Source organism: Coffea arabica, chromosome 3c (assembly GCF_036785885.1).
Source record: "Coffea arabica cultivar ET-39 chromosome 3c, Coffea Arabica ET-39 HiFi, whole genome shotgun sequence".
NCBI classification, from domain to species: domain Eukaryota; kingdom Viridiplantae; phylum Streptophyta; class Magnoliopsida; order Gentianales; family Rubiaceae; genus Coffea; species Coffea arabica.
Window position 1 is genome coordinate 19,127,909 of NC_092314.1, and position 12,942 is coordinate 19,140,850.

General features: G+C 32.2%; 1 protein-coding gene across 1 annotated transcript; it reads right to left on the minus strand.

Annotated features, from left to right (window-relative positions):
* Positions 1-2,518: 2,518 nt before the first annotated feature.
* Positions 2,519-12,358, minus strand: LOC113733807 (amino acid permease 6-like). The gene is made up of 7 exons (XM_027259978.2): positions 12,258-12,358; positions 11,929-12,162; positions 6,378-6,471; positions 6,030-6,264; positions 4,580-4,705; positions 4,232-4,459; positions 2,519-2,944 (listed from the first exon to the last, which is right to left on the minus strand). The coding sequence occupies exons 1-7, from the start codon at positions 12,328-12,330 to the stop codon at positions 2,519-2,521; spliced, it is 1,416 nt and encodes a 471-aa protein (XP_027115779.1). The 5' UTR covers positions 12,331-12,358.
* Between the last annotated feature and the right edge of the window lie 584 nt (positions 12,359-12,942).

A 12,942-nucleotide genomic window follows, 5' to 3' on the forward strand; every position in this document is an offset into this window, starting at 1 on the left:
CCCGTTGTTTCAGTAGGAAATTACCCCCCATATACACTCCACATTTGAATTGAAGTCTTTGTCCCTAAATTTGAACCCTTAAAATTTGGGGGACGAATTTGCCCTTCTAATTTTTTAACCGTTGTTTTTTTTGTTGATTTTTCATATAAAAATAGAATAAAGCCACCACTCCAAGGGCAATTTTGTTGCTACATTCTTATGCCAAAAACCAAAAGCACGATTCCAAATTGCAAGAAGATCAGAAGGCAAAAATTTTCCTCACAAACTCGAACAAAGAGGGTTGGTTCAAGTAGGGTAGAGATAGGAGTTAATTGGTTCAAGTAGGGTAGAGATAGGAGTTAATTGGTTCAAGTAGGGTAGAGATAGGAGTTACTCAAGCAAAGAGGGTTGGTTCAAGTAGGATAGAGATAGGAGTTTGTGAGGAAAGAGGGTTGATTCAAGTAGCATAGAGATAGGAGTTTGTGAGGAAAATTTTTGCATTCTCGTATTTTTGCAATTTTGGAGTTGCACCTTTTTTTTTAAAAAAAAATATTAATAATGCAGTAGCAAAATTGGCCTTGGGGTGGTGGCCATATTCTATTTATATACAGTAAATCAGCAAGAATATCAATAGTTAAAAAATTAGAAGAGTAAATTTGCCCGCCAAATTTTAGTGGTTAAACTTTAGGGCAAAGACTTCAATTCAAAGATGGATTGTGCATGGGGACAATTTCCTACTAAAGCAGGGGGTAATTTGTGTGTTTATGGAACTCATGGAGCAATTTGTTATTGACTCAACATGATAGGGGGTATTTTCAAATTAAACCAAAAATGAATACATTTCTAGAATTTTAGACTTTGAATTTTTTTTTTTGTATCCTACACTCTCGTTTCTTTGTCATTCACACTTAAAAATTACATCCCTGGGTTCATCCAAAGGCGGACACATGGGGAAAGGTAGGGGCAACCACCCTCTCAAAAGTTTTAAGAATTTTAAAAATTTTTCTATAATTTTAGTTGTAAATTAAAATTATATTATTTTTGCCCTCCTAAACATAATTATTGGTAGTTCCTTTTTGTTATGTTGTTTAGTTTCTTTTGATAAGTGTCCTATACCAAACTAACAATTAGTTTCCTCATAAAAATATACCATTAGTATCTACATTACCATAGGATTAGTACAATTTTTAAATAACAATTATCAAAACATTAAGTTTTTTTAACCAAATTTCTTATATCAAACCAACTCTTAAATTCTTTGATTACTATTATAACTTTAGAATAGCAACTAAGGTAGACAAGAAATACTAATATTTTATTGTTATTGGGTTGGTAAGAAATTCACGTTTATCCACTTAACATCAATCAAAAATTGAGTTTAAATATATAATTATTTTTAAATAGAAATAAATGAGTAATGCAAGCCACCATCTACACCCGTTCAAAGTTCATTATATATCCAAATCCACTTATTAATGGATGAGTTTGGCCGTATCAACAGAATCAAGGCCAATATTCTAAATAAAATAAAATGACAGGAGGTGTAAATTAACAATAAATAATGGTTCCTCCTAGCTACCGAGTTTACACTAGTGTATATTATGGCTTACGCAACTAATAAGACAGTATATTTGGAGAAATTAGTTTTATGAAAACAGAATACATTTACTGATGCAAATATAGGTTAGAAGAATAAATTAAACATGTGACGCATCCTGCCATAACATGGCTCCAAGCCTCCAACTCTAAGTTCCTACTCCATTCTTTTGCCTGTCCTGCGGTCTGACATGTATTTTTGCTAAGGAAACTAGTCGATGTAAACTTTTAATTATATATATGAATTAAACCTTATTTTCCTCATTTTTCTAACAAAAAAAAAAAGAGCGTTCCGATCAAATTTTTACACTCTTCGTGAATCACCTTTTTGCCTCACTAAGTTCCTGTTTCTCTTATATAGCTGTACCAATCATTTGTTCAATAAAAATTGTTCTTCTCTTTTCATTGTGTCTGTTTATCCATTATCTTTTCAGATAAAATTGTCAACATTTCTCAGGTCCAAGTACAATGAATAGGCAAAACTGATTTTGTGTTGTGCCAGTACGCAGAACTACTTACTACCACCTAGTCTGGAATGTTACGAGAATCGTACTACTTTTCGAGATTAATTACAATTGAACTAGAAATTAAAGAAAGAATGTCAAAGTTTTACTGCACCAGCTGTGAGGATAGGCAAAATTAAGATTTTGTGTTCAGAAGGCAAAACTGATTTTGTGTTGTGCTAGCGTTTAGTGTGGACTAACTATCCATCTATTGCGTCAATTATTGAACTAGGAAGAGTACAGCTGAAATTTTATTGTGCATCACTAAATTTTATTATTTCATGTATTTATATATTAATAGTGCTTACAACGCTAAAGATACAAGCGTACCAAAATTATGAAGAGATACAAGTACAAGAAACTAATTCAGCAGTGACATATATACTTCTGTTTTTTACACCATAATTGATTAGCATATTAATAGTACTTTAGTGACCACGTCAGGCTATTGATTTGAAAATCTTGAAAGTTTGCAAGGACTTGACAATACCTTGAATAGATCCGATCGTTGCTGCTATTGAGGTTAGCAGACAGCACATACTGAGAGTTTGCATCCACACCCACTTGAATGAGAAAATGGGTATTTTTTTCCTTTCAATACGCATCTTGATAGGAAAATATACTGTCAGCGGCCAGAATGAGAGAGCTCCAGTTAGTCCCACGATATCATTGAAAAATGGAAACATCATAGCTATGACCGTGGTTATTATGACATACGGCGTTCTCCATATCATCCGGAAGAGGGTGGCTCTATAAACACCGTAACCAGGCATGTTAATGGCATATTCATGGTTAACCAATCCGGTATTCGGCCATCTATGCCTTGTAAAACTTTCCACAAAACCAAAGACTGGTTGACCACATATCTGTAGAAGATTAATGCACGAGAATGAATTATTTAGGAGCAAAATTGGATACACTTTCTTAAAATTGTAGTAGGACTTCTAATTTGTATCTTATAAGAAGAAATTTTACACTACATAAGTTTTTTTTTTTTTCTACAACCATGTGCTCTATTAATAAACTTACAGCAATTGTAAAAAGAAAAGGGATAATTTCAGAAACTTCCCCTGAGATTTCTCATAATATCACTTAGCTCCCCTGAAGTTTTTAAAATCTCACTTGTCTCCCTTGGATTGACATTTCTTGTAACATTTTAACCCCTTTGGAGGAAATACAAGACAGATAAAACTTTTGTTCCAATACTACCCTTATGTTATCCTACTTATGAAATTTATAACAACAATAAAAAATAAAATAAGGTTAAATTTTTATAAGGTGTAAATTTCTTGACGTAAACTATTTATTTTAGTTATATTGGAACAAAAGCAAAATTTATGCCTTGAAAATTTCACAAGTATGAAGAGATTATTTTAGTTTTTAATACAACTTAAACTATACCATGGATTGAAACATATTTTCCCAAAAAATATCTTGACTTCCTTAATTGTAACTGTGCACAAAATTTTTTAAGGTGTTAATAACTCACCAAAATCCTCTTAAGTGGTTGATCTTGATTAGATTTATTTTATCCACGTCCTTTGCTGTCCCACCATGACCCCCAATATAAAGAAATATTGACCATTATTAGCTACCAATTTATTTTTGTAATTTACGTTTTTTGGTTTTAAAATTTTATTTTGTTTTGGCTTTTTGGTTAAATAGTTATTAAGAGCAAGGGTAATGTTGTTAATTTGTGGCCTTTGATAAGAATATTTAGTCTGGTTAAGTTGACAAGGGAGGTAAGTGAGATTTTAAAATTTTCAAGAGAGTTGAGTGATATTATGACAAATCTCGGGGGAGGTTTATAAAATTATCCCAAAAGAAAAGCTATAGTTTGAATCCCATAGTCCATCAAGTTATGCATATAACAGAGACATTTACCTATGTCCATAATCAAAAGAGATAAAGCCAGCTATAACTGCTATCCATAGCCTTGGAGTTAAACAAATATATGAAATAAAGCCCCATCTTTAGTTTGAACCTTTCAATAAAAACAGTGACCAAAGAGACCTCTAGTTTCAAACCTATAATCCATCATGTATGCATATAACAAGAACTTTTACCACTACTGATAGTTAGAGAAATAAGGCCTACTAATACTGATATCCATGGTTAAGAAATTAAACAAACAAATCGCATTCATTGTTTACCTGGTAAGCTCCTGTGAGATGAATCACAACAAAAATATTAGCGAGGTCGATGAGCCAAAATGGCTCAAAGAAACCAAATCCAGCTAATATATTGCCTGGTGCTTTATCACCAAATGCTCCATATCCCAGCAACCCACATGACATATAAAATAAGGTGGATATAGAAATTCCAGCCAGGGAAGCTTGTTTCATTACTCTATTCTCAGGTTTGGATGACCCTAGAGTGTCCTGCAAATTAATCAAAGTACAAAATTTAAGAAAACAAAAATCAATTACTTTTCTGTGATGCATATTGCAACATACTACACGGAGATGGTTATTGATGCAAATGTTCAGTCAAAACAGTACCTGAATTTCAATAAGCACTTCTGAAAAACCAAAAGCAAATGCTAAGTTCCCAAGGGCTGTAAATGTGGTCCATAAGTTGTTGGTATTTGACTTATCTCCATCAATGAACACTCCGGTCAAGCTAGTCTTAACATGTGGTCGTCCTTCGAAATGGAAGCCGAAAATTATATAAGTAGATGGTTTGAGATGATAGAAATTGATATAAAATATGTTACATTGCAAACTTTTAAGGAGTATTTTTTATTGCATTCAAGAATCAAAGTCAAATTGTGATCGTATACATCTACTATCAGTATGGATTTATATGATTGGTCAGTTTCATTTATTAATGAGTTGATTAACGTAGAACTAGATTTCAAGTGAAGTATGATGGACAAATATTTTAACTTTTCATTCCTTCAAATCATAATAGAAGTTATCCAAATAGTGAATATGCACTTGAATAAAGTTGAAACCCATCTCAGATTCCATTACCTGAAAATCAAACATCCAACTAAACCTTTCAGTCAATTTTGGAGAACAAGCTTTAATTCTTTTCATTTAGACGTGATACATCTTTGGGTAAGATTACACATTTTATCCTAGCACATTTTCTTCATTCCAGTCTTATTTACCTTCAATGCGATCATGACCTCTATAGTTACCAAATAGACACAACGTAGATAACATACTAATGTAAGATACTAGATAGCATGTGACGCTCTTTGTATGTTTAAGTTTAAACTTGATAGAAGCAAATTCAATTTTATGAACTTGCAAATTACTCTCAAAATCAAAAAACAAAAGAAAATGTAATAATATTTCTGAGGTTGCGCAAATATGATTATGAACGATTTTTGAAATGTATAGTTGACAGTAATAAGAACACGGCTTTACTTCAGAAATTAGAATTTCATAAAGTAATAGGATGCTATCTTCGTTGACCATACATTGCTAACAACTAGAAAAACAGTAACCATAATAATGGAGCTTTTTGTTCTAGACTTGAGAATTGGTTTTGAGACTCAAACACTGATTACGGATTGAATATAACAGAGTATGCACTAAGGAAGATGCTAAAGGATATAGCTTACTAGGCAAAAGTTTCGTATGGAAAATCAGTGATTTTGATATATTAGAAGCAAGGCTTGTCAGTGGCTTGATGTTTGAATTTGGTTCAAGCACAAATGGAGAATATCTTGGTTTCAAATTCCACTTGTTAAAAAAAGAAAATGCACCAAAACCTTACAAAAAGCATAAAGTCAGATCTTGACCATAGTCTATTCAACCTTTGTCAATTCAAGAGAACCTCATACATATCACCTAAAATTTATATACATTATTGGCCGTCTTGTCAAGTTTCTCCATTTTAAAATTTGTATACCACCTAAAAATTTTAATCCTAACAATCTTGTATAGATTCAATTATCTGTCTGCTCAAGCTTGCCAAGTAGATATTATATACAATCACAGACAAATTCAGATACTGACCTGCAACTTTAGCTATTGAGAGTCCGAGGCCAATGGAAGCATGGCAACAACACATCACTGTTGTGAGTAGGGACAGCATCGACAACTCTTGAATATTTGGAATTTGACTTAAAAATACTTGTATAACCCCGAAAATGATGATGAAGAGATTAATTGGCGTATGACAACCAAAAGAATGACCATGCTTGTGAAAGCAATATGATCTTTTGATAGCCCTAAGGAAAAAAAAAGCAAAGTATCTTAATCTGCATATACAGCTAGGATGATGCTTGAAGGAGAAACGTATAACTAGTATAATTTGTAGCAAAAAAATTCTTGGTGTGCTTACACCATACTGTTGGCCGATGTGATGATGTAACCAATAGTAAATCCAACAAGATTGCCATACTGAGCAATTCCACTGAGTTTGTTATATCTTCCGCCTGTGCATGTACGAAAGTGGTAGTGACTAATCTTGTGCGTTAAACTATCAAACTTTTGTAAGCCAAACCTTAAGCTGTAGCTTTAGGAATGATAAGCATTTCAGCAAATTAAAGGGTGAGAATGCTGAATAGCCAACATATAACTAGATAATCTAATCATTATAAGCCATATCCATGAAAGATCTTGATGAAAACGTAAGAAACCCAAAGTCGAATTGGTCCTTGAAGAATTTCTAACCTGACTTCTTTTACTATGATCTAAAGGTAATTAAAAAAGTAAATGATAAAAATAGTTACTAAACTATTTAGAATTCTACATTTTCGTCACTAAACTTTTTGTTATGCCAAAACAGCTATTTAACTTATAAAAGGGCATGATTTTTTGTTACTCAACTAACAAACCTTCACATTTAGTCACTCGACCCATAAAAACATTTTTTTGGTCACAAAATGCATTTTCTAATTAGTTGAATGACCATTTTGACTAAATAAAAAGCTAAATAACTGAAAATAGGAATCCTGAATAGTTTACAGATAATTTTTGAAATTTTCTCCAAAAAAAAAGAAAAAAAATTTAGATGAGGCAGAGTTATTTAACAAAGTGATATCCACTTAACAATCTCCTTACTGTGATTTTTTTTTTCCCCTCATGCAAACCTTCATGCTCAAATTGGCAGTACACATTTCATTTTTGTTTGACAAAATAGTAGGATAATGGGCAATGATGAACAATTGATCTGATCTATCCTACAAAACATGGCCAAGGATCTCTTACCATTATCCTCGGTAGATTATTGAATTTTCTAATATTGTCAATTTATGAATATTGAGTGGGGTTACTAATGGCCATAAAACATGAAATCAAGTATACCAGGCACGTATCACATCATTTATATGATATTGAGATTCCTAAAGTTTATTTGATATACAAGTGCAGCGGTCGATGGCTGAAGTTTCCAAGATCTTTCTTGCAGTGCTGACTGTCTACTCTAAGTTATATACAGATTATATTTCTTAATTCCTTTAACCACGTGATTTCAGAAACAGCAAATTTGAGGAACACTATGCTCGAGTTGCTTGAGTTGGCAAGTGAGTTTTTTGGGTATTTGTCTAAAATTTTAGTGTAGCTTACTGTGGAAGTTTTTAAAAAATTTTTTTGAAGTGTATTTTTTTTTAATATTTTGCAGTGTATAATTTAAAATTTTTGAAAAGTTTTTTGAGGTTACTGTAACTAAAGTTTTTAAAAAATTTGTAGCAGACAAACTTGACAAAAAACTTGTCTGCGAAACAAGGCCATCGGATTAAAATTTTTTTTGAAGTGTTTCCAACAAATCTTTAAATATTTGAAACGCTGTATGCTAAATCACAGAGATAACATGTATTGATTATTTTGGCTCTCGGGAAAAAAAATTCTTTCTGTTGCTTTATAACCACAACCCCCAATTTGGTTCTCCGATTAACGTGATGAAGCCACTCCTGTGCTTTCAAAGACTGTGCTTAGCCCCTATGTTTTTTCACTTGCTTGCATCTAAAGTTAAGAGTTGTTTACATCTGATTTCAATAGACATATGAAATGTTCATTTTTGTTCCATCACCAGCGGTTTCTAGCTTATACCTAACCTGAACTTTGCACTGACTACAGTCATACTGTCCTAACTGTCAACTGATAGGAGGCTTATCCAGTCTTGCTTTCCTACTAAGAGGATCAGACTAGTTTCTCCATTTTCTTCCTTTCTTTTTCCATATTTTAAAGAAAATTTGGTGGCATAAATTGATGTAGGAGCTCTAGGGGAATCTTGGGAGTAATATCTGTTATTAGAATTTTCTTTCAACTTTTCTTGGTCGGCTTTTTTGACAGGTCAGTGTAAGTTTTAGAAATTAAATAGGTGCTAGGTGAAATTGTTTGAAACGTCCTTGAAGTTTCTGAAATTATCCCTTAGTTTCATGTCCAACTGTAATAGGTTGCTCGATAAACATGTTAGAGAAGTTCACAAAAATGTACACTAGCACTTTTTGAAAATATCTATCTAGTTCTATAAACATTACTCTATCTTTATATGCATCAGGACATTCATTCGGAATCCAAAGACTTTTGTCTTATTTTATTATTTATAAGTCATGCTTACGGTTTTAAAACAATTAAAACAATTAAACACTGGAATATTTTCAGGTGCCTCAATCAAATGTTTTGAATTTTCATAGTAGGAAACTAAAATGAAATAAATAACAACATCAAAATTGTGAGTATCAAATCCATGGTATGCGGTGCAAAAATCAAACCAAGGAGAATATAGTTAGCGGTGGGAGTTGGAAGCTAATTTAGGGTCATTTAAAAGTAATATTCGTTTATGATAATATAATATGGTAATAATTATGAGTGTGTTTGGACAGGAGATTATTTACCAAAATTTATTTGCTTACATCATCATTACGATTTCCAACACACCTTTTTATCTTCCCAATTATCTTTTTATCTAACATACATTACATCACAAAAATTGCTACAGTAAAAATATCTCAAATAATTTACATGTTTGGGTCTTACATTTTGTATTAAAAGAGGTAGTTTTATGATAATTAATTTCAACTGATTATGTATTTAGCTCACGGTACTCTAAGGATAGCACTAACTTTCATAACAAAAAATGAAAAAAAATAAGAAAGATTTTGGCAAAAAAAAGACACGCATCCCCAGAAGTGATTTTGTGCATAAGTGATTATGAAGTAGTAGCAGCAAATTGCTGAGAAATATTTACACTTGTCGAGTTGATGAACGTGGATACTAAGCCTTGGAAGATTGAGTTTGAGGGAATTTTCATATGATGAATTCTTGGCATTCCCTTGACATATTGACGCCTCAATTTACCTTTATATACTGCCTTTAGCTTAACCCCATTACAACCTTATAAAAGCTTCTTGGATTCTTGTATTAAATTTACTATTGGTGGTGGAGATATGATATATAAGCAAGCTCATAGTAATGTCACTCCATGGTGTCGATTTGAGAGTTGTACTTTGCCCTATATAGTTTAGAGAGATGAGTGCACATGTTAAACCTCCTTGTGAGAATGGTTGGATTTGGTGCGTTCAGATTTTACTGAAATTGTGAGGAGGATAGGATGCTTTTTGCCACAAAATTCTTGCTATCTTGATTGTATTTCTGAGTTTGGATATGCTTGAGGACAAGTATAATTTTGGAGGTGGGGATTGATAGGTTACATTTTTGTTAGTAATTTTATGATTGTTTTCTCTTTTATTTTACCAAATATTGCGTTAATTGATAGATTCTACTCATCTTTTATAATTAGTGTTGGTTGTAAGAATTTGGAGCAAAAAGGGGATTAAAGATGTAATTCTCGCTGAACTTTTATACTATTCAGCGTGAGTGCGTCAAAGTCTAAACCATGCATGTCTGATAGAATAGATGTTCCATTGGATGGAGAGTTTTCTATTCCTACCAGGATATTAGTTTATTTATCTATTAGGATTTTTTTCTTTTGGATAAGAGATATTGACTTGTTGGGAATTTGATTTCGTCTAGTAAGAGTAGCTTAATAGGAGTAGGAAACGAAGCAAGATACATTATCATCTATCTATTCTTTATCGTGAGGGAAGGAACATTAGCATGATTATTATTTTTCCTTTCCCCAAAGAAACAAAAGGAACGTCTTTCTTTTCTTTTCCTTCAACACTTTATCTCATATTCTTTGGAGAATGGTCTCGACAATTAGTTCAACTATTTTGCGTGGAGATAAACTAATTTTCTCATTTTAGTCAAGAAGTAACGGAGGACTTAGTTCATCTAAAATTGTGAGATTAAATTAATTATATTTATTTTTTTTATTTACTGGTATTCGTATATTCTCTAATTTCATTTCTCATGATTGTTTTGTTGTTTGAATATCAAGTGGCCCTGATATTTAATTCAACTTAACAATCTAATGCCAATTAGGATAGTTAAATTTGTAATTATTTAATTTATCTTAAATTAGTGGTACCTAACGTGATTGGGTTCATATTGGAGAAACATATAATCTAATTTAAATAAACTCTGGTAGTGTGTTTATTGATTAGAACAAGGCTTTTTAGTTTTTAATATAATCAAGAAATTAAATTCTACGAACACCCCTAGGGTTGTTTCTTGGTTAGGGGAGTAGTTAATGGGCGTACCTTAACTATCGAGACGTTAAGGAAAAATTGGTTGTCATCGCGTGTTTGGCAACTATAACTTATTTATTAGCGAATAAATGAAATAATTATTGGATCGATGAGCAATTGTATAACCCACATCTGAAGTTATATCCTTGGCTAGAACTTGTTTACTATTGATTTAAATTTAATTTATTTCAGTTTAATTATTTTTATTTACGATAATTATTTATTTTCAGTTTCAATTTTCCAAACCCCCCAATTAATTTTCATTTGAAAAGAAACAAATTTCTCCTAATCCTTGAGAAGAAGACCTTACTCACTGCTATAAGCAAATATTTTTGTTGAGTAAGTTTTATTATTGTACAGTCTCAACACCTATCACGTAACATTCCTATCGTGCAGTACGGATGGAGCTAAGATGGCATTTGGTAAAAGGGTTTCAGAATGAAGAATTGGAATAAAGTCTATAATTATTGTTTGGATTACTATTAATGGAATTGAGACTTTGGAATCATACCTAAAAATTTGGAATTCCCCAATTCCCTAGTAATCTGGAAGGTTTTGAACAAAATCTAAGTCTGATTCCCATTTAGAAACGAGGTTTGTCCCTCCACCCGTTAAAAAAATTAATATATAATTATATACATATATATAATATATATTATAATTATAATATTTTATTATAATTCTATATTTTATTATAATATTAGTATAATTAATATTTGTATATCATATAATCATAATTATATATTTATAATATAATATTTGTATAATTATATTTAATTATATAATTAATATTTAATTTAACTAGTTACAAACTTATAATAATGATATTATTAGTTATATGTATTATATAGTGTATATTAGTGTATGTAATATAATTGATATTATCAATTATACTAATAATTATACACGTTTACTAGTAGAACTTATTAATTAGTTATACTAAATTTACTAATACATTTAATTAGTGAAATTTTCTTATATCCCATTTCGAAAGAGACAACGAACCAAACATCAACTATAGTAATGATATATATTCCTAGTACTAAATCAAACAGATGTATTGGAATGACTGACTCCATTCTAAACCTAGGATGAATGGTTCAAAATCCGAATCTGATTCCATGGTGTGAACCAAACACTACCTAATAATTCTTTCAACCATTCATGATGTTTGTCAAGTGTCATAACATATCATAACTTGAAAATTATTTTTCCCTAATGACAAGAGGCTATATGAGGTTTTTTTTTTTTTCATAAAGACAAGTTAGTTACTAGAAAGGTTATATGAGAAGAACCTACCAAGATTTACTTTGACAACATCCATGTAAGTATAGTTTCTTCTGCCCGATACTGGATCTGGGAATCGATAAAAATCTGCCAGAATAGTTGATGCAAACAATGTGATTAGAGAAAAGCTAATCAGAGCCATAGGTCCTGCAATCCAACCTAATTGAGAGATCGCCCACGGCAATGACAACACCCCTGAACCAACTACGGTAGTGATAATATGAGCACTCGCGGTATAAAATGTTCCTTCAGCATAAAAAAACAAGGGTTAATTAACTTCGGAGGTGAAATTAAGTTGCTATCCTTCGGGATATAAAATTCAATTCAAATATCCACCAAACCTGTTCGTTTTGGCCGCCCATCATCATCTGTTCCATTGATGTTGTCAGCGGGTGCTCTTCTCAAGTCATCCATGGCTACAAAACTAAAGTGGTGATCACTGAAAGAAAACCAAACCAACCAGCGATTCCTGGAGAGTAAATAATATAGGAAAGTGGATCTTCGTGTGTGATCGATTGAAAGAAAGCGAACCAGTACTAATTGGTGGAGAGTAAGTAAGAAAGTGGATTTTCATCCGCTTGATTGCTGACGATTAGGAGAGGGATGTAGACTTCCTGCCCTTGTCCTGGTGTTCTCCGGCATAGAGTAATGTGTGCAGAGTGGAATTCATGTGCAGTTCGTAATATGTGCATGCACGCCACTTTGTTCCTTATAACTATTTGAAAATACGGCACAGGCTATATTTACTTTGGAGTCCTCCATCAAAACACGGGCTCAACCATTGGACGTTATTGAGGATTGGCGACCAAAAGTTGAGGGCTAAAATGGCCTGTAATCTCATATCATGATTCAGCAGCTTGCGTAGTTTCCTTCACATGCAGTATAACAGTATACAGCATCCTTACTTTGCTAGACTTGTGTACGTTTGTTAAGAACTTTATTTTTTATTCTTCTAGCTGAGCCTAGTTTTCAGATGTACATCTAAAGGGAGAAGAATATATCTGTATGTGGAGATGCTGGATTGCA

Bases quoted from the DNA above. Each gene is read 5' to 3' on its own strand.
- LOC113733807 (XM_027259978.2), bottom strand. From the start codon at position 12,330: ATGGATGACTTGAGAAGAGCACCCGCTGACAACATCAATGGAACAGAT. The intron at 4,460-4,579 runs GTACTGTTTTGA...ATTAATTTGCAG, and splicing joins AAGTGCTTATTGAAATTCAG to GACACTCTAGGGTCATCCAA. The intron at 2,945-4,231 runs GTAAACAATGAA...AATCTTCTACAG, and splicing joins ATCTCACAGGAGCTTACCAG to ATATGTGGTCAACCAGTCTT.